This window comes from Phalacrocorax aristotelis, chromosome 6 (assembly GCF_949628215.1).
Source record: "Phalacrocorax aristotelis chromosome 6, bGulAri2.1, whole genome shotgun sequence".
NCBI classification, from domain to species: domain Eukaryota; kingdom Metazoa; phylum Chordata; class Aves; order Suliformes; family Phalacrocoracidae; genus Phalacrocorax; species Phalacrocorax aristotelis.
Window position 1 is genome coordinate 37,077,652 of NC_134281.1, and position 25,123 is coordinate 37,102,774.

The 25,123-nt window shown below is 39.1% G+C and overlaps 1 protein-coding gene across 2 annotated transcripts; it reads right to left on the reverse strand.

Moving 5' to 3' along the window:
- Positions 1-1,543: 1,543 nt before the first annotated feature.
- ZBTB41 (zinc finger and BTB domain containing 41) lies at positions 1,544-19,207 on the reverse strand. Of its 2 annotated transcripts, none has more exons than XM_075097217.1 (11): positions 19,088-19,207; positions 17,174-18,409; positions 14,959-15,166; positions 14,157-14,226; positions 11,006-11,153; positions 10,174-10,303; positions 8,302-8,397; positions 7,817-7,923; positions 6,250-6,355; positions 5,132-5,220; positions 1,544-3,252 (listed from the first exon to the last, which is right to left on the reverse strand). In XM_075097217.1, the coding sequence occupies exons 2-11, from the start codon at positions 18,294-18,296 to the stop codon at positions 2,609-2,611; spliced, it is 2,721 nt and encodes a 906-aa protein (XP_074953318.1). In that variant the 5' UTR covers positions 18,297-18,409; positions 19,088-19,207; the 3' UTR covers positions 1,544-2,608. The 2 variants fall into 2 exon arrangements, with proteins under 2 accessions (XP_074953318.1, XP_074953319.1); XM_075097218.1 differs by lacking the exon at positions 19,088-19,207 and adding an exon at positions 18,852-19,055.
- Positions 19,208-25,123: the final 5,916 nt, after the last annotated feature.

Below are 25,123 nucleotides of genomic sequence, written 5' to 3' on the forward strand. Positions count from 1 at the left end.
AACTAGTAGGTCATTTTTCCAGGAATGACTAGTAATTCTGGTCACCCAAACAGCAAAGAGAGTGCTCGTTTTTCTGAAAAATGAGTCCCTTTGTAGTCTGTTTCTTGTTGGGCACCCAAAAACATGAAGCCCTTTGGAAGATATTGACCTTAATGCTTCCTGAATAACCAACTGAACTAGAGAAAAAGCCATTATTCAGAATATATATAAAAGGCACGATCATGAAAGAATTTTAAAAAGGACATTATCAAGTAAATATGCTCCAAAGTATTTTCCTAGAGTGCCTTCTGAACAGATTGCATTTTAAAAGGAAAAATTAGTTACCAACAATTTTAAGCGACTGTTCTGTCAAAATCCTACAATTTTTTTTTTCTACGGTAGGACAGAAAAGACAAGAAATAACAGAGTGAGGCTTTTTAGTCTGAGAACTGCACTGACACCACTGATGTCGGGTTATTTCTAACAGTACAATTACAAATGCTGGAAATCATGTTTTATGTCCACATGCAGTAATATGAATATGATACATACACGTCAACTTGAAAACTACACATAAAACAGCAGTTTTCAAGCCATGGAGTGTAAAGATGACAGAAACAGGTTTTTTTGAAAGGAGATGAAGGTAGAGTTAGAAAGCAGGAAGGGTAGTACTTGATAGCGTCCTTTCAGAAGGTGGCATTCAATGGCCTTGTTATTGCTGTATATTTGCTAGTATTCAGCTTCTTACCAGATATATTTACAGCATGTCAGTCTGAACATTCCCAGAGCACAGCTCTAAATTTTACTTTAGAGATACAAACATAGAACAGTTAAACATATGTAGTCCTGTTTTAGAAACTGAACTTTTAAAGTTTAGGACTTCTATTGTGCTTCTTTGGCTAAGTCCTATTTAAATACCAATAACACTCAAAATTCTATAACTCTGCCACTATTTAACAGCTAACAGAAATCTTTGGTGTGTTTAGATTAAGAATCCATTAGGGTACAAGCTTCAAAATATGAACATTCAGGCAGCTCTGGCCCCTCTCCTGCAAACTGCTCAACACTGAAGTAGATGGGGATTAACAATCTAACACCGAAGCATTTGTACAGGATTAAAAATGATCCATGCCATTTACAGTTTAAAGAACTGCGATGATAAAAAAGCTTTTCACCACAGATCGCTTGTGCTCAGGTCATTTGATAAATTTAACAGTTACAATAATACACACGCATCCAGTTTCCCAGATTAAAGTTTCTTTAGGGTAATAATTTAAGAATAGAGAAAACTGGGGAAAATTTTTCCTTAATATGTAATTATTGTGAGGAACAATGAAGATTATAAAATTAGTTCAGATACTTTCTTTGGCATGATATTCACCAAACAAGCACAGAAAAAATAATTTTTAAAGTAGGCTTAAAATAGAAAGCTTGATGGGGTTAAATTATATCAGATTTCACGGTGAATTACACTAGACTTGTAGTTCAAAATGGTTCTTTTGGAAAAAACTCTTACGTCTAGTAAAGAAAAAGCTAAAAATAATTAAAGACATAAAATACTCTCAAGAGTTTGACTTTGTTTTATAAACACAGTACAAGAAAGTGAGAAACAAAACCATTTCGTTAGCAACTCACAAGGATTTATAATTACTGATTATTTCTTTTTTTAAAAAGAAGCCGAGTACTGTTCTGGAAATAATAGCCTTTAAATTTCTTCTCTATCACAGATAACCTGAAAATGAGCATGCTAATGTGGGACCCTGGTATAATTTATGCTCCAATCCTTCATGACTGTTCATAGGTTAAAATGACCTTGAAAATATTCCCGTTTCTTTCAAAGTTAGAGTGTGGGGCACACTTCAGAAGACAAACAAGATTGAAAATGCAAGTAAATATGCATATTAAAATTAAATAGGACTAACTGTAGAAAATTAGACAATACCATTGCCTAGATCTTTCCACATAATTCAATATTAGAGATCAAGGAAGAATTAAAAGGCCAAAGTTAGGCAGCCTAACTATGCTCAGGGGGATCACCAAACACCCTGTTTAGTGTCTTCATAAAATATCTACATCACTTTTCAGAAGAATCTATATCCTGTGTCTGTTGGCTAGGCTCCAGAGTCTGGCAGGCTTTAAAACCCTCCAAAAATGCCTGAGGGTTCAAGTAAAATTATACTTCAATTTCTATGTAAAACATAATTCAAAGTTTGTGTTTTAGATCCCTGCCTGCCCTTACAACTTTTAATGAATTTGATATAGTCCTTATTCTTCCAGAATGCTTTCTATTACACTTAAAACATTAATTCAAAGTGAGATGCAGAAAGGCAAACAATTTTTTTGAATTAATAGCCAGATATGTAATTACATTTTTCAGCCACTATCCTTAAAAGATATTTCAGAGCATAATTTTTAAAAGACCATCTATAAGATTTTTAAAAACTCTTAAATTCACAAGAAACACTCTTTCAGTATGCATCAAAATGTGCCTAAATGTTCAAATATTATGTAAACAAACCTGTTTTTCCAAAACTATGCAGAAGACTCATGAGTCCAAATAAAATTAATTACCATATCAGCCTTCTGTTGGCTAATGGCTTAGTAAATCAGGTGGAATGTTATGGTCTGATCATGAATGTTCATTGTTTGAAATATTCTGTACAGTAGGAGCTGTATCTAGTCCCAGTAAAGTTCCAAGATACGACTGGTCTCTAGGATCCAACATTTGCTCAGGCCTTACAGGATGAACAATATTTGCAGGTTGTGGAGTAAGAGTATATTTCTCTAGAAATGACAGGTCTGTTGCTCGTTGATAATCTGTCTGCTCAGGCGGTGGAGGAAGAATGCCATGAGACTGAGCAGTATGCTGTGCAAGATCAACTTGAGGATCAGACATGTGAACTGGTACCAGAGTCACAGGCACACATACGTCTGTAGATACATTCTGTAGCAAAGTTTTGGCTTCTGATTGATATGCTTTGGACTGTTCCACATACTGCTTAGCCTCAGTTTGGTAAACTTTGTCATCAGAGGTGTACTGCACTGGTAAGGAGACTAGCTTTTCCTCTGAGGAAGATGTCAATGCCTCTTCTGCAGCCTTTGACCCGTGAACATGATCAATATGATACTTCAGCTTGTCTTTCCGTTTAAATGTTGCATTGCAGTGTTGGCAATTAAAAGGTCGAGCGTCTGAATGAATAACCATGTGTTTTGTTAATGTCTTCTTAATTCTAAAAGACTGATTACAGATTTGACATTTGTAGGGTTTCTCGCCTGTAAAGGCAGAGAAGAATTAGTTATTCTGAATAACATCATGTCACACAAATATGCAAATACATACATGGATTATGGCATAGAGACCTAGGTATTGGATTTACATGGCAAGGGTTTGGTAGCAGGTAGGCTACAGGGTTGGCTTCTGTGAGAAGCTGCCAGCGGCTTCCCCTATGTCCAACAGAGCCAGTGCCAGCCAGCTCCAAGATTGACCTGCCACTGGCCAAGGCCAGGTAGCACCTCTGGGATAACCTACTGAAGAAGGCAGGAAAAAAACCAACCTGCCCAATTTCACAGAGAGAGGAGTGAGAGTATGTGAGAGGAACAACTGTGCAGACACCAAGGTCAGTGAAGAAGGAGGGGGAGGAGGTGCTCCAGCCACCAGAGGAGAGATTCCCCTGCTGCAGCCCATGGTGAAGACCATGGTGAGGCAGGCTGTCCCACTGCAGCCCATGGAGGTTAATGGTGGAGTAGATATCCACCTGCAGACCATGAAGGACCCCATGCCGGAGCAGGTGGATACCTGAAGGAGGCTGTGACCCCATGGGAAGCCCATGGTGGAGCAGGCTCCTGGCAGGACCTGCGGACCAGCGGAGAGAAGAGCCCATGCTGAAGCAGGTTTGCTAGCAGGACTTGTGACCCTGTGGGAGACCCATGCTGGAGCAGTCTGTACCTGAAGGACTGCTCCCTGAGAGAGGGACCCACACTGGAGCAGTTCATGAAGAACTGTGGCCCATGGTAAGGACCCATGTTGGAGAAGTTCGTGGAGAACTGTCTCCCATGGGAGGGAACCCATGCTGGAGCAGGGGAAGTGTGAGGAGTCCTCCCCTGAGGAGGAAGGAGCAGCAGAGACAACACGTGATGAACTGACCACAACCCCCATTCCCCGTCCCCCTGCACCACTGAGTGGGAGGAGGTAGAGAAAATCGGGAGTAAAGTTAAGCCCAGGAAGAAGGGAGAGATGGGGGGAAGGTGTTTTAATATTTGGTTTTATTTCTCATTACCTTACTCTGATTTGATTGGTAATAAACCAAGCTAATTTCCCCAAGTCAAGTCTGTTTTGCCCACAACGGCAGTTGGTGAGTGATCTCCCTGCCCTTATCTTGACCCACAAGCTTTTTGTTATATTTTGTCTCCCCTGTCCAGTTGAGGAGGTGAGTGATAGAGCAGCTTTGGTGGGCACCTGACATCCAGCCAGAGTCAACCCACCACAACCTAGTATAAAACAATTTTACTGAAAACAAATGGCATATGTTTAGCATCGATTTTGGAATCAAGGGAGCCGTTAGAAGTTTGTTTAGAAGTTATATCAGCATACCCTTCTCCTTACGTACAACTGTCTCAATACTTGGGATTTCTGTCAGGTACACACACAAAGACAAACAGAATATAAGCCAAATAAAAGGACGGTCTTTAAACTGTTATGATACTGATATTAAATGAGCTCAATTTGTTCTATACATTTCAAAAAGACAATGATTTCCCTAAACATAAGGCAGGAAAAACAAAGTCAAGTGTATAAAGACATAAACCTTTCCAAAGGGATTTCAAATCCTTATTTAGATTACTACTTGAAATGTAGTATTCTCTGGACCACAAAAATGATTAGAAGGTCTGGGTAAATTTGGCAACAACATACATCAATAAACTAATGGAAGAGGTGTAGAGAGCATACCACAACCTGTGTTGAGGATTATCAATTTTTCAGCTGATAATGTTCAGAAGGCAGTATTCAGCAATGACCAACATATGAGAAAGAACAAAAGGCCTCGCTGCTTCCTGCTACTCTTGCCCTGAAGGCTCAACAACCATTATGAATTAAATAATTCCATCAATGTTGATGCATAAAAATACAGTCCTCCATGTTTTGTGGTTTTACCTGAATGTGTCCTAAAATGCATTTCCAAACTTGATTTTCCTTTAAAAACTTTCTTACAGACTTCACACTGGTGAAATGTTGCTTTATATCTTTAAAGAAGAAAAGACATTTCATGTTAGATACTTTTTTTTTTAAACCAACTAACAGTAAAGCTATGTGCATATGTGCACAGTTCTTTCTGAAATCTTTAACTGCAAAGTAACTGAGTAACAGTCTCCAAATTTCCTCACTCATGTTCATATTTCCTGGCATCTGCATATCAATAAGGTCAATTAATATTCTTTTTGACATTCATTCTTATTCTCTGCTGACGTGGGCACTTAGTATTCAAAGAGCAAATGCCACTAAAACTTATTTTCTAACCTCAAAAATATCCTTCAGTAAGTTTTTGCCCAAGATCCAAAAGAGGCTTTCACTTTGGCAGAATTATGCCACAAATAGTACTAGGAATGGTTTAGGCTACTGGCTACTAAGGAAAAACAAAGAGAATAAGCAGATAATGTACTATACTTTCAACACAGACACCTCTATAATGGCTTCTACACAATGCTAACGAGTACAAGCAGTCAAAACACATCATTTAAAAAACAACTAGGTCTCAGTTTAGTTGAAAATCTCTGAAAGGCTTATTTTTGCAGCTCAAGAATTTAAAAACCCCACTGCGTTTTCTATGTATAGACATAACCTGTGTTTCAAAGTTTTTACCTACTTTCAGAGCCACTAATCTGCTACCAACTTCTAAAATACCTAAGCATGGGATAGTTCTCACAGTAATGATGTCTAATAATTCAGTCTTAACTACTCTGTAATGACAGCATTATGGCAAACCATCAATGTAGAACAACACTGAGACAGCTTATCAACAGATTAAAATTTGATCCTTTTTTATGTTTTTATTTTATTTACTTAATTATGCTACAAACATTGCTTAAATTGTGAAGGCAAATTTCTGACATCCACTTCAAACCATAATAATGGTATGTCTACCAAGGCTAAAGTAACATGACAAATACACAGACTACTAGAATTCCGCACAAACATGCAAGTCCCAACAAAATCAGTACAGAAGTATTTACAGTTATTTACAGTATTTACAGTTATAAAAACCCCACACTTACTTCTGCCAAACTTTTTCTCCTAGATGAACACTTTTATAATGAACAGTAAGGTGATCTCTACGGCCAAAACATTTTCCACATTCTTCACACTGATGTGCTTTTTCACCTACAAGGGCAAAAATCAGTAAATTCTGGTTAGATCTTCTGGAATTTATTAAATGTCTAAGAGCTGTAATTGTAAGACATACAGTAGATCCATGTTCACAAAGTCTGCCAATCAAGCTCTTCCATACCTATCTCAGAGAAGGATTCTCTGATATCAAAGAACAAAATTCAGGAAGCAGGTTGGTTCTACCAGAGTAGAGATTTTTACCACTTGTTATGTATGAGTATTACCGACCATTTGTTATTTCTACAAATAAATTCATGTTCATGAATTAAGGGATATTTCCCCAAACACCCACTGCATGAGAGGTACAAGTGAATGGCTAGGAATTTGCTCTCTTCATTATGACTCAAAATGTGATATCTTCAGTAATACATGGGATTCAAAGGATATGTTTATTTAAACATACCAATTATTTTCAGCTACTAATTTTTAGAACTTAAAATTACATCAGAGTAATTATCTTTTTAATTATCCTAATTTACATAGTTACCTTTTTCTTTTATGCTGCTGTTTAAAAGTATCTTGGTTCTTTTTAGTCATCTTGAGATCTTCCACAAAGTGGCAGAACATTTCTTCTCATGTAAGTAGGAGGAGTGTGGACAGTCAAAGAATGTAACTTTCTAGAGGGGGAAAAGCAAATAGAGTAGAAAAGAGGATTTTTTTTTTTGTACTTGAGTTTTCAAAGATTTCTTTATTTTATAGCAGACATTATGATTTCAAACACCAAAAAAGAAGCTGTCCTTCAAAATAAAGGCTCGGGAAGTTTTGACTCTGATCACTTTCATACTTTCATGCTGCCTAGAAAGTATTTAGCCTCCTAGAAGGCCACATTCACTTTGAATCCCACTCAGAAAAAGCAAAAGTCTCTAGTGAATCTTTGTTCTTCCTATACATTTGATAAACTTTCTGCTCTCAGTGCAACAGAAAGATTTTTTTCCCTTCCTCCTGATCATCCGCATCTGGCTGTTCTCGGGGTTGACTCCCACCACCTTCCTTCCTTCCCTCTTCCCCATAACAGAGACTTCAGAAACACCTCTTTGATGTTCTTCCATTAAAGTGATCAGTGTACAAACTTTGACAGAGACTGTGACAGCTTCTTCTGTGTTGTGGTAATAATGTTTCACGCAATTGCTATTAAAAAAAAGAAATCTGAACTCATTAAAAAATCCTCCTTTTTAACTTTTGCTTTTTTTGTTATTATTTTTAAAGCAATTCTCTGTTACATGTTTTTGACTGTCCCTTGGCTTTCTATGTTAACATGGAGGAAACACTTGGCTTTTAAACCTTGAACACATGTAAGAGTAACCCTACTTCAGTAGACCTTAAAAATAGTGAGAAGAACTTTTATCAGGCCTAAAACATTGCATGTACTGAAAAAAAAAAATCCGTAAGTATTTATTTATTTAATCTTATTTCAGAATAGTCATTCTGAAGCCAATTTTCAAAGAAAATGCCTACCTGAGTGTATTTTTTTGTGTTTTGTCAGATGGTCATGCCGAATAAATGTTTTCCCACATTCTTCACATTCATATCTCTTGTCATCATGGTGGACTCTTAGATGAAGTCTGTATATTTATAGTCACAAATATAACCATGAAATGCAATTTTGTTAACATAATCTGCACTGCTAATTCAATGTAAAATACCAGAAAATACAGTCTTTAATGCTTCACACAAATGTCGGAAAGTAACTTTCAGTTGAGGTATGCTTAAACTGCTCTTAGAAAGCAAGAGAGAACAGAGCTAAACTCTCATATCTGACATTAACTTAGCAGGATGTTAGTCCTCTGCTTATTTTCTCTTTAAATAACAAAGATGCTATCCTGTTCATTAATGTTCCCAGAGGTGGAATAAATCAAAACCTATACATTATGAAGAATTATGTTGATAACGTGAATGCATAAGTGAGACAGTTTAGCAGTTTATTTAATAAAAAACTGTACCTGTAAGAGCTTCCATGACGAAAACTCTGCCCACAAATACTGCAAAGATGAGGCTTCTCTCCACTGTGAATTCTCAGGTGTTCTTTCAAAGTTGTTCTGTTTAACAAAGGCAGTAAAATTTATTTTAAGCAATGCCACTGCCACTTTAAAGTGAAACAGACTATCAATTTCTCAATTTCTTTACCTCTGATGGATCATAATATATCCAAATAAATGCATCAATTTATTCAGATACACACACATATACATACATTCAAAGGCAGTATGGCAAGCCAGCTACTATTTACTGCACCAGCTGGGTCTAGAAACAATATTAGCAAAGAAACAAAACATTGTCCCAACATACATTTGGACAACAGGCATTAAAGAAAACATCAATTTCAACACTATTTTCTATGTAATAATTTCCTTGTTACTATATGTATCAAGGCAGAGCTTTAAAGTCAGACCTGAAGGAAATCTATATCATGGACGTTAAATTAACTTAACTTAGCACAGACATTATTTAAATACATATCTATTTATACACACATACATATGCAAGTCTACTCTTACTTTTGCCTTTCCAATGTTAAAAAAAAAAAGCGGATGCAGGTGAAAATTCCTCTCAAGCAAAGGAATCAGACAATACAATTTACTGTATATGCAGCCGGTTAAGGTTGTGAACTAAACAAAAGAGAAAATTCTTTCATCTCCTTCCAGTACTTGCTATAAATTATTTTTCAAAGTTTTTTTATGCTTTACACAAAAATTTTATCTTTTGTAATGAGAGCAACAACACTTTAATATTCAACTGCCTTACATAACGTAAGTGAAACTTGAAGTGTGTGAACATACTGACTTTTTTTAAACATAAATTCTTCTTGCAGTTCAAAGTGAGCTTTACAGAGTTGAAAGACTACCTGTGCTTTATAGCTTGCTTGTTTACTATTTCACTATTGCATTAGTACATTTTCTTTTAACATATGCTTACCCAATTGACCAAACTACTAGAAAATACACACCACCAACACAACCCATCAAAATCAATCAAACACAAAAATGAAGAAAACATACTGCAGTACACAAACTCAGATCTCTTCATATTCCCCAAACAGAACATAACTAGAATCTTAGTTATTGAGATAAGATAAAGCTGTATTCTGTCAAAATAAAAAAAAAAATTATAAAGCTTATTGTTTCAGAACCTAAACATAAATCACCATTTGGAAAACTTAGATCTCCTTTATAGAGCACTGCAAGGCGCCTGCACTGAAGCCAGTTTAAAATTCACATTTTTTCCCTTCATATGTGTAGAACAGAAATTGGGAGAGCAATCTTATTTCTACAGTTCTTCCATGCTCCTTTTCTATATACTAGAATTTATGAGCCAACTTTTAGAGCTTCTGCTTTTCAAAGCGCTAAATTAACATTTTTTCCTCCATTTAGAGAAGCAGCAGCAAAGGTTGTACAGTATTATTCCATCTTCCATGAAACTGTGTTTGTAGAAGTCCACTTTCTTCTCAGTCATTCTCACCAGTGTTCCTCATCAGTATATTCACCAAAATATCTATGGCAGAAAACTCTTTTCCAAACAAATGCAAGATGTTCTTGCACAACACAGGAACCCTAAGTGAAGTGAATTAGAGGCAAGACTTTCTTAATATAGTTCCACCTCGTAACTAATTACCTAAAGTTGTCACTCGTCATTTTAGAGGTCATCAGAAAACTCAAATGCTACCTGTGGCTCTCTCACTACCTTTTAACACACTAGCCCTCTGAAATGGTCTCATTTATGTTTAAAACTCAAAGCTAAAACATATTCAGAATCAAACAAAAAACACTAAATATTCTCTGTTCTGCTGAAGTTGAAGTAGTCATGCAATTCCTTACCGTTCCCTAACAGATTTTCCACAGATGAAACATGTCCATTTTCTCTTTCCTCCATGCGTACATTCTATATGGCGTTTCAGATTTCCTGTATCATTAAATTGGCGGCCACAAATATCACAAGGAAAAGGCCCTATAAGGACACAGACACACACAGGATCACTAACTGTCAGTTAAACCAAACCAGATGCACAAACTGGTTAGTTGTGAAAACCCAATCAATTTATAAAGCAAAAGTTTTGTCTAGCAAATAACTAATATTTGGTACAGTCAGCATACTTAAGTTAGACTTTGTGCACTTTCTGTTCAGATAAATTGCTTCTATACCTGGTATTTTGGCATGTTTCATGATTGTAAAGCAAAAATTTAGAATTAATAGTCAAAAGTAATTAAGCCCTCTTAGACTGTTTGAAAAACCAAATTCCCATTATATCATTATCTAGTTCCTACCTGGCAGAAGTCATTAGTAGTAATAAAGAAGTCTTTGGAAAGCTTCAGGAAGAATCTGACTCCATAGTTGAGAACCAATTTAATGCAAAAAAAGTTTTGAAACAAAGCTAACCTTAACTCTTCTTCCCGTCCCTCCGCCCGCCCCCGACTTTCGCATTTATTTAGGTACAATACAATGCCTCAAAAAGACAGCTAAACAGGAAAGTAAAAAAACAGTCAAAAAAAAAAAACAAAACCCACCCAAAAAAACCCTCCCCCACAAAACTGGAAAAGAGACAACTGGAAAAGGAGGTGGGGTGGAAACCAGACTCATCAGGACATACAGCAGTGGGCAAAAGTTTTACTTTAAATCTATTGTTTACATGTCAGAAGGAGGTTTCTATACCGAGATGGAATTTTTCTTGATGTTTCAGTCTTGCAAATCGGGATTTAAAGTGCTCTTCACAGTAGGTACACTTAAAGGGTTTATCCTGAGAGTGAAGGATCATATGTTCTTCTAAATGAGGTCTTCGAGTGAAAGATTTCTTACAAATCTAAAATGATAATAGGCTTGGTCAAATATACATCAGTTATAACCACGGTTTCTTCCCTATTCATAAACTCTAACAGTTTAGTTCACCTGCTCTCTGCAGCAATGTAAGATTAAACATGTATTCTTCAAAACCATACTCTATCCCAACTCATAAAGCCGTGCAGCCAATATCAAAAAACTGTGTTCTACATAAACCTTAGTGGATTGCACTATATAAATTAGGATGCTGATCCATGGCAGCCTAAAGCAAACTACTGGTGACTCCTGCATAGTTACATGTTCTACCCCTGCTTCTTTCTACTGACTCCAGCCCTTAGCAGACGCTTTTCCTAGGGTGTTTCAAGACAGTAACTTAGCCTAAAATAACGTAATGCAAAAAAAAAAAAGCAAATAGCTTTGGCTTGGTTTTGGATGTTGAAACAGCTCTGTTGGACTGTGGTAAAAGCTGTTGTAGTATAAGCTACTGTAGAACTAGAGTCATACCTGTTCCTTTATTTCCTCTGGGAAATTCTCTGACAGCATGCATTAAAAAGAAAATGCCAATAGCAGCAAACAAATAAAACTCAAAATATATTTTAAAGACACAGAACTTCTGCAATGTTAAAATTATGTGAGCTTTTTAGTCCTGTTTTCAGATTAATCAAAACTTAGATGTAAAAGAATTATGAATAGTTGTTAAAGTAAGCATTCAGTTCAACTACAGAATTGTAGCCACAGCTCAGATCTAGGCATTCAAACCAGGTATTACAATTTAACATCAGGGTCCTATGCTTTAACATAAATCAACAGAGTGCTTACTGATTTCACTGTGAAACTGTTGCCATTGTTTATAAGAGCTGAATTTAGTACTACCTAACTCCCATACATTAAATAGCGCAGTTTCTCAGAGCACACCTAAGCAACACTTCTAGCCTCAGAAAATCAGATGTAACAGCTCTATTTGTTTAAAAATTCATTATTGTTAAATATAAGTGTAAGAAAATCCCACACCTGTAAAAAATATAACATCTGCCTTGCTTTTCTTTACTATCAATACTCTACCGTTTCTGTGAATTTGCTCACATTCTTCAAGGATTAAAGTATGGTCACCAAATCTTGGCGTTCACATACAGAATACAGCATAAACCAACAACCTGAAGAAATCCTGCAACTTACATTTGTGGCACCTCAGCCCTCAGAACGTACTAATCAACCTGAAAACAAAGTCACAGCTCCTAAGGATTCTGCTCATTCTCCAACTGCTATAGAAGCTAAAATTCTACCCCTGCTTTCAATTCAAGTCCATTTTCTATGTACATCAGCAGTACAAGTGCAGCAGCTCACTTTTTAAAGATTCCTACTTAACATAAAACTTTAATTTTTCAAGAAAAAACAAAACAAAACCAAACCACGAAGTGTAGTTTACCAAATCATTAATCCAGTAAAAGTACCAGAAAAATTAACATCACCAATGTTGCACAATTGGTTCCCACGATTAAAATATTTCTTATCGTGTAGTAAACAATCTGTAATATGTTCACACAATATAACTTCATCTGGAAGGTAACACCCTTTGGTCAACCATGTAATACCTCCAGCCATGGTACCACCACCAGCAGAATGAACACTACAAATTCCTGCAGTTGATATCTCCCAACCTCCTACCATATATTTATAAGTTAAAGTACACAAACAAACCAAGATCAATAATTACGTTAGGGCAGCTAATACTAGAGACATACAGGGGCAATAGCACTTTGTATAAACAAAACAGCTGCCCTGAAAAAAAATAACCTGATTCCTTTAAAAAACTGCAACTAAATGTAACATTTGAAACCTTACAACATTATCTGGCAGCAGACAGATGGAGAATGGAAGTTCTACAAACCCATTTTTAGAGTAGATGTAGTTTCACACATATCATTCTCCTGGGGAAAATCAAGGAAAGAGGCTATGATTTTACAACTAGAGATAAATTTAGTACAAATTTACAACTCTTTTGATGTGCATAAGCAGCTAAATGAGAGAGAGATTCATATTCAACATATATTTTCCTCACTATTGAAAAAGCCTTCAAAAAAAGTATAACTTATGGTCAGCATTTGATGTCCATAATTAATGGGAGATCAAATACTCTGTTTTTAAAGTATTCGTAACACTGTGCTGGTTTTGACTGGGATAGATTTAATTTTCTTCACAGTAGCAAGGATGGGCTATATTTTGGATTTGTGCCGAAAACAGCGTTCATAACACAGGGATGATTTTGTTACTGCTGAGCAGCGCTTACACACAGTCAAGGCCTTTCCTGCCTCTCACCCCACCCCTCCAGCAAGGAGGCTGGGGTGCACAAGAAGCTGGGAGGGGGACACAGCTGGGACAGCTGACCTCAACTGACCAAAGGAATATTCCATACCGTATGACATCATGCTCATTATATAAAGCTGGGGGAAGAAGAAGAAAAGGGGCGACATTTGGAGTGATGGCATTTTGTCTTCTCAAGTAACCATTATGTGTGATGGAGCCCTGCTTTCCTGGGGATGGCTGAACACCTGCGTGCCAATGGGAAGCAGTGAATTCATTCCTTGTTTTACTTGTGTGTGTGGCTTTCGCTTTACCTATTAAACTGTCTTTACCTCAGTCCACGAGTTTTCTCACATTTACTCAAGATTCTCTCCCCCATCCTACCGCAGGAGAAGCGAGTGAGCAGCTGGGTGGGGCTTAGTTGCCATCTGGGGTTAAACCACAACAAACACTAAAGTCTAACCATCTGCAAATTCCTGTGTTTTAACAATGGTACTATCTTATCACATTAAAAAAATAGTGCTTTCAGCTATTTTATAATTCAATTTGGTATTATCTATGCAGTCACAAGCTGTACATACAGATAAAGTTCAGTCTTTAAATCAGCACATTAAAAGCTTATGGAGGTTTCACAGAAACACAGTACCATACTTTCAGTTAAATATTCTAGTGACAAAACATAGCATCAATAGGAAAAAACCAAAGGTACTGAAGTATTACTTACATCACATTTCCAACCTTCACTTTTTGTCTTCTTGATAGAAAGAAATTCTTGTACATTCTCTGGATGAAATCTAGGAGAAAGACAGAAGCTGAAAGTAGTTAAAACTTTCTAAGATGAAGATCACCCAAATACTAAATATCCATTTTTAAACTTTATGCGCCGTGAAAGTTGATCACCAAGCCAGCAGAACAGAATATTGATAATTAAACATTTCTAAAGGCACAAGTAACTGGAAAGCAGTGTTGACTATAGACTCCTGTGGAATCTCATATGACAACTGGTAGGACACAGAACAGTTTCAGTTATAATGCTTTATGGATACTTATAGAGAAAGAGAAAAACAGCAGTATGGAAAACATTAGATCTGTCATAAACAAATTATTCACCTAACAGAATCTGCATGGAAATGGTTTATCCATCTATGATCATCAAGAGTATAGCATCAACATCTAAAACCAAAGAATGTATTTTACTCTTCCTCCAAATTAAAAGCAACTCAGGAATTACTAAGACTGTTGTGTTCTGACTGACCATGCCAGTTAATCTGAGCATTCTAAAATTTATAGTAAAAACCTAAGGCAAAACTCCCACAGAACCGCCACTGCTATTTAGTCGGTCCCTATGTGCTCCTTACAAGGGGTTAGTTGATACTGCTAATCCCCATGTCCTCTGAGAACTTATTTGAAAAAGCAGTTATAGAAATAATGCAGAATGTGCTGTAAGCATAGATACATTTACCTTCGCTTTTAAACTGGAAAAAAAAGATTCTTCAGAAATGTGAGACAAATTTGCTTATACTTGCCTCTTCACATGCTTCGCTAAAGTCTTCTTGCTTGCATGCAGCTTATTGCAGTAGGGACATTTGTGTTCCTTTTTATGAAAGTCAGTATCACTAGAGTGTTTCTTTCTGTGCACTGTCAGGTTGGACTTTGTTGAATAGCGCTGATGACATATATCACACTCAAAAGGCTTCTCACCTGTGTGTACACGGGTATGGCTCTCATATTTGCCTAGACAACAACAACCAAAAAAATCTGTTAGCATAAACTGTAACAGGTGTCAACTACAATATACACATTTGGGGTTTGTTCTATAACATCTCTTTCAAATGTGGTCAAGATCTAAGTGCCTTCCACACACATCTAAAGATTTCTGCTGGCTTCCACCACTGAAAACTGCATGGTGATCACATATGCATTTGATCCAAGGTTCCTCCACTGACTTCCATCTTAACTACTTTTAAGATAAAGAGTAAAAACAAAAGAGCTCTGTATTACTGTTGAATCTGTGCAAGGGTTACAAGTCCCTCTTGTTCAGCCCCACAGCATACTCTGTTCTCAAGTACTGAAAATTATCCTACTACTTTTTCATTACACAGATTGTGAAGTACCTTTTCAGAACAGGGAACAGCCTTGCAACAAACTGCTATTTTTAAGGTACTTTCAAGTAACAAAACACTAAATGAATGATACAGACCCTTGCAAATTATTGACATTTGGGACCCAAGATATTACCATAAACAAAAATACTACTCTCCCATTTCTTTCATACTGCTTGTATTCTCTCTCCTGTTTGCCAGTTTTCTTCTGAGGAAAGAATTCAGTCCTACACCAAGAATCTACCTACCTAAAGTCAATAGCAGGCTCTCTGCTTTGTATCACATAATTTTGTTTCTCTGTAGAATATGCATCATACTTCTGGGAGTTAGATAAAGAAAAAAAAAAAAGTACTACAGCTCATAAATTTAAAATACAAGTCAATTGTCTACAGTAGTGCAAGCTTATGAAGAAATACTTTATGTATCACTTGTTTTTATGCTATTACTTTTATTTTTTGAGCACAAAACTAGAATTCTAAGTCATGAAAATGCAAAGAGAAAAGGGCTTCCAATATGCGCAAAACCAAAAGGTATCATTACAACCCTAAGTACTCCCAAGCCATTTATTTCTGCACAGTAGCCTTTCAATATTAATAACAAAGCCCTCAAACTCAGAAAATTTCCTATGTTGCTTTAATTTTAAGACATGGCATTACAAGTACAGTTAAGTTCCACATCTTTAATGTTAAATAGCTTCTATGATATAATTTATGACCTTGGAAAATTAATTTCACCTCAGCAAGCTAACCACACTGTGTGTGAGTAGCAATTAACACACACGCCAGCCCAACCCTATTTTCACAAAATCCTAATATTTCAAAATTATGAAAGACAAAATGTGTTTATTACAAGAACACCAAAAAATGCCTAACACTGAGAAACTGTTTGTTTCCTAATTCCCATGACTGAAAGGAAGTCAATACCTTATGTCACTATAATTCAATGTTTATGCCAGCTGAAAGAACACCTGAATTCTGAAATACAGTAGTAATTTGCTTTTCATCTGGGAAAGGACAGGAAAGCTGGAATTTTGATTCTTCTGATGTCCTGAGTAACTACACACCTAGATTTGACCGTAACATAAATGATCCTAACAGAATAGATTAAGCTGACGAAGTATTACTTGGTGTTAACTACAGAGCAGAAAAATTAAGCTAGAAGTCAGAGTGACTAGGTCCTAAGCACCTCCACATCACAAATAGAAGAATTTCAGGCTGTTTGACAACGGTGCTGTTTTGCTTAAGCAACAACAGCTTTGTTATTTAAAACTAATTTTGCAGAAAATACAAGTTTTAGACTTCATGAAATTTATTGTTTAGTATCTTGCCACATTTCCCTCCTTTTCCAATGCTTTTACACACCATGCTAACAACCAGAATCCAGAGCAGTGAAAAGAAAAATAAATTTAGCATTTGCAGATGTTTCAAATAATGCACTCAGTTAATTTATTGAAACTGTTTGGCACCACAGACATAACAACTTAACACATTCAGAAAAATTAGCAGCATACTGGATAGTGAGACAATCCAGAAATTCTGATCTTCGCTCTCTAGGACAGAGAAAAAGCTCAGTTTATTTCCCATACAAATAGCACCACCATATGGTAAAAAGTAAAGAGATCAACCTAACTTGCTCTTACCTATTCGATCAAATTTTTTGTCACACTTGGGACACTGCAGTAGTTTTTTGCTACTGCTTTGAATGATGACTGGAGCTAAGCCTTCAGGAATATTTCCCACTGAATCAACCGCCTCAGAACCCTCTTCAGTATCATTCTGTTCTTTTTCACTTTGCTCTTCAGACTCTGAATCTTCACCTGACATTTCTTCTTCCTGTCCCTCTTCATCAGCATTGCATTCACTTTCACTGTCTTCAAATTCGCTTCTGTCAGATGTTTCCTTGTCAGAACTGACTTTTTCCAAATTGCTGTCAGATGCATCACCACTTTCATTGTCACTGTTATCAAATTTAGCTGGACATTTACGGTTTCTTGTAGAACGCCTAGTGGAAAAGTCGGCCTTCTCAACCATTTTTAACCCATGTTTTCTTTCCAGCGACAGGGATCTGTGGGCCTTAGCCAAATGATTTTCTAAGGACTTCTTGTAACAGAAACTTCGACCACAAAAAGTGCACTGATGACTATTTAATAGTTTACCAGTCAGTTCATTGAGTGTTTCCACTGGTGTAGGTGCATCAGTTACCACATCAGTCTGTATGTTAGAAACGCTTTCATTATTTAGTAACTTCACTGCATCTATGATATCTAAAAATTTTGCTGCTTCCAGCACTAATGGAATTTCATTTTTATATACAAAAAACTCAGAAGTGTAGAGAAACTCAAGCAAATGCTGAAAGACAGAATGAGTTACATGATCTAACGTGACAACATCAGTGCTTGGATTTTTGCTCAAACAGGCATGAAAATAACTACTCCCAACAGCCACTACAACTTTGTGAGCACTGAATTCTTTTCCTTCTACAATTATGAGTAAATCACAAAATGATGGATGTTTCTGCCTATCGTCATTTAAGTATTTAAGTAGATTTTTGTTATACTGCAATGAGCTTAAGAGCTTTCTTTGTTCTGATGACGGTGAAAGTTCTTGGGAAGATTCAAGCTGATCCGCAGGAGCTATTTCTGCAGACTTCGAGACAATTTCTTGTGCACAGTCTACTACAAGAATCTGTTCTGCTGTATCTTTCTCATGACCAAGATGAACCTTTTCGTTTAGACTGGCAGCGAGCCGTCTCCTTTTCTTCATTGCAGAACTGCAACTTTAAAATCAGGAGCTTCATAGGTGATTAGCAAAAAATTCTCGTGAAGACTTGGTTTTCCTCCAGACCTTGAGAAACTATGTAACAGTGATTTCATAATCTGCAGAAGAATTATGACACAAATTACTCTTAGCACTGAACCGCAACTTCCTTTTTTATTAATGTTCTCTGCGTTTCACTCTTACTTTTGTCTACCCTGCATACCTTAAGCTTTTATTACATTACTAAAATCTCATCACTTCCCATTCCAGACCATGGCATAACACTACTCGGAGCGAGTGCACAGCCGCTACCTATTCTTAGATCAAAAGAGACGGCTGAGGCTGGTTTTGCTCGTCTCCTACACGCACACAGCCTCTGAAATACTCCGGGGTGGGCGTACGTTCCTGTTGTTATTGTTACTGTCATGACACCGAAGCGCACCGGCCCTCCGTTTAACGCCGCCGCGGTAAGCCGAGCCGCCTGCTCTTCCCGCCGGGCGCCCGCCCCCCCAGGCCAGCCCGGACACCCGCCCGCCGCGGCCCTCTCCCCGCCCCTGTCACCGCCAAGTGCCAAGCCGGCCGCCGGGCTCCCGCGTCCCTCATTCGGCGCCGCGGACGGTGCCTCGGTCCCCGCGCCGGCGGGTCCGCCGCGGAGCCGAGGGAAGGAGGCCCTGCGGCACCGATCTCCGGGGCAAAGAGGGCGCCCGGGACCCGCCCCGGCCGCGGGACATAAAATGGCCGCGCCTTTCCCGCCCCCCTGTTCTCCCCCGCCACCCCGGCGGGGCGGCCTTACGCACCTGCGCGGCGCTCCCCGGGGCCCGCTCGGCCGCTAAACGCCGCTGCACTCCGCACCCGCAACCGCTTCCGCCGCTTCCGGGTCCCGGCGCCGCGCGCAGCTTCGCTCGCTGCGCCGGCGTGAGGCGGTGGCGAGGCGGACGGGGCGGGGGGGGAAACGGTTTGACGGCGTCGCTCCTGGGCATGCGCGGGCGCGGCGGCGGCGGCGGGGCGGGGTCGGGTCTCAGGGCGGGGAGCGTCCTTCGCCCGGGGACCCCGGCACGCCCGCGGGGGCGAGGGCGGCGGCGGCGGCGGGCAATCGCCGTGGGCGGGAACCGTAGCGCGGCCGCGAGGGGAGGGCCACCCGTGTCCGCGGCGGGCGTTGCCCGGCGCCCGGCACCCCCGGCCTGCCTTAGAGGTTCAGGGCGGGCGGCGGGACACGGTCGTTCGGTGCGGCCGCGGCGGAGCGGCGGCAGGGGGCGCGCGCCTGCATTCACCCCAGTCGTGAAAAACACTGCGTGAAAGACTATCGCGGTTAAACAGCAGTCCGGTACAAAGAACTCGGACTTCCCAACCTGCCAGCAGTTTTCCTCAGTAATTGTTTCGCATTTGTCTCTCCCTTGACTCTTTTGAAGGACGTGGCGTGCGTGCCTGTGAAACTCCCAGTTCTGCTTCCCGGATGGCGCAGCGGCGGCCGGCCCCCGAGTGCCCCGCGGCCCGGGCGAGTGTCCGCCTGGGGGTGCCGTTCCTCCGCGCATCGGAAGACGTTCATCTTTCTGTCAATCACATTTTCAGCTTTCCAAAGAGAACTGCTAGTGACAACGTGACACTGAAAACGAAGTTTTCATTTTCTCAGTTCTTCGGAGAGCTTGAAAGAACAAGTATTGCGTTAACGCAGGATTAAACTATTCCATGGCGTGTGTATTTATGAGTATGGTTTGTAGATTCATACCGGCTGTCACTTAGCATAAGAAACACCACGTGGCTTTCAGGTGTTGCGTTTTTCAATAAAAATACTGAAAATTCTCAAAGCATTTTTTATCTCCGGATTGTTGCTCTACTGTCTGTAGTCACAGTCCTCTTACACAATTTAAGTCTACAATTATTTAGCTCAATTTTTTCACTGTAATAGTACATTAAAATCAAATTATATTTTAATATTCAATTATTTAAAATAATATTTTAAATGGTGTCAGTTCTTTCATTCAGTTGTTACTTCTGAGGTGAAACGATGGCATCAATAAGTAATAGAGCAATAAATGTTATTACGTTTTGCTTGCACTGAAGGCAAAAATCTACTTAACTTTGGGACATCTCTTTTAGGATGTTGGTTGCGCTCTCCCGACTTTCATTTCTATAGCGTTATAGTTAAGCTGTACATAAACTACAAAAATAAGTGTCTCTGGTTTGATTTTGCATGGAGGAAGGAAGTTTTTAGAGCAAAGCAGTATAAATTTTAAGCTGAGCTTTACATTTCACTCTGATCTGAATGGCGAGTTCATAAAAACCCAAGAAAACCTTCTTGGGTCTCATGGTTTCCAGAGCACGTATCTTCAGGTTGCAAGTATAAAGCTACACGCTTTATGGGTTTCCATGAGTGAAATACAGAAGGAAAATGCAGCCCTGATGAGAACTATTTTGCCAGCGAGTGTAACCAAGCTAGGAAACTGTTCCGTGGGACAGGCCTGAGACCTGCTTAGTTGTCACTGTACTGTAGTGGGATTCAAGTGGTTTTCAGTCTGTAACTACTAGATTGCCATGGCCAGAATTTTCCATACCTGTTCCCTGGCATGGAAAAATCCATGCAGATATTCCACATACCTCATTTCTTTTTCTGAGATTTTATATTTGCATATACTTGGGAGAAGCTTCAAATGCAGAAAGTTGAATTACTAGTAGAAGCCACTTATTCCCATTTAAAAACAAAAGTAGTGTCTGTCCTTAGATGTAAAGAAGTGAAGGATTATGGCCAAACAAAAATATTCTGGGCATAATTACTTCCATCAGCAGAACTCAAAGTCTGCAGAACATCCAGGCTCCCTACCAGGAAAGCAGAAGTTGCACCTCTGTATTAGAGCGTGGAATTTGGCCCAGTCATAATTTTCTTCCCATTGCGCTTTAAGAAGTAAATTCAATATCTTTGTGCCATTTATTTCTTCTCTGTTGTTGGGGTTTGGGTTTTTTTTCCTCCAGATAACTACCTGATTTCTTGTTTATTTGTTGCTGGTATTATTTACTCTGTGCTGCGTACTATATGGGCTCTTGGCAGTCTACAAAGCATCTACATCTCTCCTAATTGCCAGTCTACAAGTTCAGCAGGCATATTGACTTAGCACGAGCCTAGGTAAGACATTTTCTCTTTCGCTGTTTTATGTTACATGAAGGATTTAGTTCAAAGAAAAATTATACAATGCTAAGTGATCCATTACCATGGCTGGCGTTGCTACAATAATTACACTCTGGAAACAAAATGTCCCTGAACTCTCAGGTCATTATCGTTCTTTCAGCATTAATTCTTTTATAGTTAAAGTGGCACAGGCAAAATTTAACTATATCAATCCTTTTTGTTCCAATGCTTATTCATGCTAAATTTTCTTGCCAGTTAATAGAATATCTGTCACATAGATTAAAAAGCTGAGTTTTACATTAATTAGAGACAGCATCAACCAAAGAATAAGAATTTGCTCACCTGTGTGAGACTGTACATAATTTGCAAATGCAACTCTCTAGATTTGTCCAAGAAAATAGTATATTTATCAAATAAATATTCTCAAAATGTTGGAAATGAAGAAGTAGCTTTGTGCAAGCGGGTTTGGTGTTGGTGGAGGCGGTTTCATCTTGAAATACTTGTTTTACAGCTCAAAGTCTTCAGTTCTGAGATACAGTGAAACTAGAAATGACAGGTATTTGAATCAAATACAGTTTAAACAATAAGCAGATAGCGAATCAACTCTGATATTAAGCACTTATTAAGCACTTCCAACCAAACAGAAATAAAAATACATAAAAATAGCAAGGACCTGGCTGAGTAATTCCAATTTATTCCCAATATATTATTCAACAGCTGTTCACCGTAAGTACCCAGTTATAAATCTAGTAGCATAAATGTTCGCATCCCCTTCTAAACAGCTGACGTCACTTTGGCACAACATTTATCTAAGGTAAATGTCTCTTTCTCTAGGAATTTTAGAGCTAATTTGCCATGGGTTCACGGTGTATGACACTGCTGAAACCCAACCCACGCTGTCATTCATACTTTTTGCATCCCAGATGTGTCAGTGATGGGTGGGACATAGGAAGGAACCCACAAAGCCTGTACTTCCTCTAGTCTGAGATTTTTCTGTGGTTTATTGCCAGCCACCACATACACACAAATGTTTTAAATTAGGCTCTGAAGTGAAAGGGTTATAAGATTGTCTAGAGACTCCCAACAAGTTTTCTAGCCAACTGTGCTGAATAAAGTCCATTGCTGGAACCATTGCCAAGAAATTCTTTCAAATAGGCCATGAAAAGACCACCCCAGTCTCTCAATTCAGGTCTCTCTGGGGCACTAATCAACTGGAGGCTTGGCGTACTATTATGGATGCTTGGCATGTGAATCATGTTGATCAGACTTCTCCTCTTGTTTGCGCTCTAAAGTGCAGCAAAAGAAATGTGTAGAGAAGGAGGTCAGATCCACTCTTACTGTATCAGCCTGCCTCACTCCATCTGAGAAGCTTAACGCAGGGAAAGGTGGGCGCTGTACCTCTGCTTGGGCTGGGTTCTCTTAAGCGTGCTTTCAGCGAGTACGGATTGAATAACAATGATCTTGGCCATTGCCGTAATTTTCTGGGGGATTAATGCAGCATGGAAGTTGCAGAGAGCTGTACGGCTACAGACCCCACAAAGCAGATTTCCTCCTGGAACACTATTCCATTGCAGCCCCGAGGTGAAATTAGCGGGTGCCAGGAACGACAAACTCACTGCTGTCACAATAACAGAAGTTTGTTAAGCCTGAATTCAGTAGTAGGCTTGCTCTGCAGGTAGATTCAGAGATGTGCTGCATTACCTTTGCCCTTTGAAAAATGTATCAGCTGGAGAAGTACTTGGATGGAGAGAAATGGCCTGTGTGCATTCCTGCCAGTGCTTGTTGCGCTATCATCATGACTGCTAGTGCTTGGCAGGCTGGGGGAAGGAGGGAGAGTGAGAGGACAGCTGAATGAAAGAAAGTAGCAGTGGAAGAAATACCCGGTCTTCCCCTCTGCTGATGTAAGTCTCAAGCAGTGTTACAAAGTCACTGTAAATTAAAACTGTACCCCCTGCCTGAAGCTGTGCAAAGAAGCAATGAGGCTTTACATCAGTTTTCTGTTGTTTTGGACCATACTCGCAACAGAACAAATTAAAAATTTTGCAATAATACACTACTAGCATCAAAGAGACATTTTCCTATAAGCAGGGCAAGAATTGGGGAGAAACATAATCTCTGTTACTATTTTAGATGGTGTATATGACCATCTCAACTAAAACCAGACCAACTTTAGGCATGTGACCTCAAGAAGGCTTCATGTGCCCAAAATAATCTTTATTTTTGCAGCCACATCAGATTTGTTAATAAAAGGTATTGCCTCTCCCAATAAACCTTGCCTTGTTTATAGCATTAGACCATCATGACTACAACAATATTATCAAATTTCCAGTAAAACAAGCAAAACCAGACTTTCCTGTACGGAAATGATCTTGGCTCCCAAAAATCTTCATATTACGAAAATGTATGGGGTAAACAGCTTGAAAAGGTTTCTGTGTCTGATATTGCTGCATTTCCATTGCATGGCACGACAAGAGACGTGTAAAAGCTGCTGGATCACCCTGTGTGCTGAGGCCCTATTACGATACAAGAATTTCCATAATGAAGGGTAGCAGAGAGCTGATGTCACTGTCACTTTTTTCAGTCAACCAGAAACCAATTATCCCTGGCTGACAGGCCCAATTAAATCATCGGGTAGAGGGAAATGCCAGCTATCCTCCCCTAGGGTTAGGTAACTGGGGTTTTATGATGGTCAGACCTGGTGCTGTTTGTTGGACCACAGGACACGAGTAAGAGCTGTTCCGGTCTCTCTCTCTCCATACTTTCCATAGGTATTTATGGTTTTGTACCTGTATGAAAAGTAGTTGAATTTTGCATAATAATGCAAATCTTTTTATACATATTCTCTGTCATAGTAGGAACCTGAAGGTCATTCTATCTCTTCAAGCTTATAGAGAACATGAAATGAGGAGTTCTGGCATGAAAGGCCTCAGGTGAAGGCTTTGTACTGATTTATACTTAAGATCCCAGGTCTTTGATCTAGTACTCTTGCAAGGATACAGAAAGTTTTCAACTCATATTACTTTGAAACTTGAGAGCGTGTTTGACATAGTATTAGACTGATGTACTAAGGGGTTGACTAGTTTACTGTATGGATTGTTTGGAGCTGAAGAAATGAGGCACTGAGCATGCCAAGGTCTATTCTTGTTCAGGTTAGCACTTAGTCATGGCCCTCCAAGGTCTTAAGGAATGCATTGCTTGTGATGACGCAAGGGAGAGGTACTGAACTAGCTAGCTCATTTCAAATTACCAAGTTTAAAAACTTTAATATTATAAGCAGACCAGCTACGTTAACACGAAGTTGTACAGGAGCTAAATGCTCTTCAGCTATTATCCAGCCTAGCACGTTTAGGGTATGGCACAATGCAGCCGGATTATTTATGCCTGGACATAAACACCTTCTTGAATTACATAGGAAACAAAACTGTGTTGCAAGAGAGAGAGCCATCTCCTGCATCCTTCCACAATGCAGCTCTGTCACATGTCTCTCCGTCCCCTTGACCTACAATTCCTTTGCCAAGTCAGAAAAGACCTCTGCTATACTTAGAGAACCTCTGTTCACGCTATCAGAACCAACTTATGGCTGCTCGAGCTGGATGTGACAGACACCATCGTGTTTGAGCCGTACAGTCACGCACTTGCAGAATGCTTATGGTGCCCAGTAAAGAGCAGAATTTGGTGCACAGGTTAGGATAGAGCTATATATGCATATGGA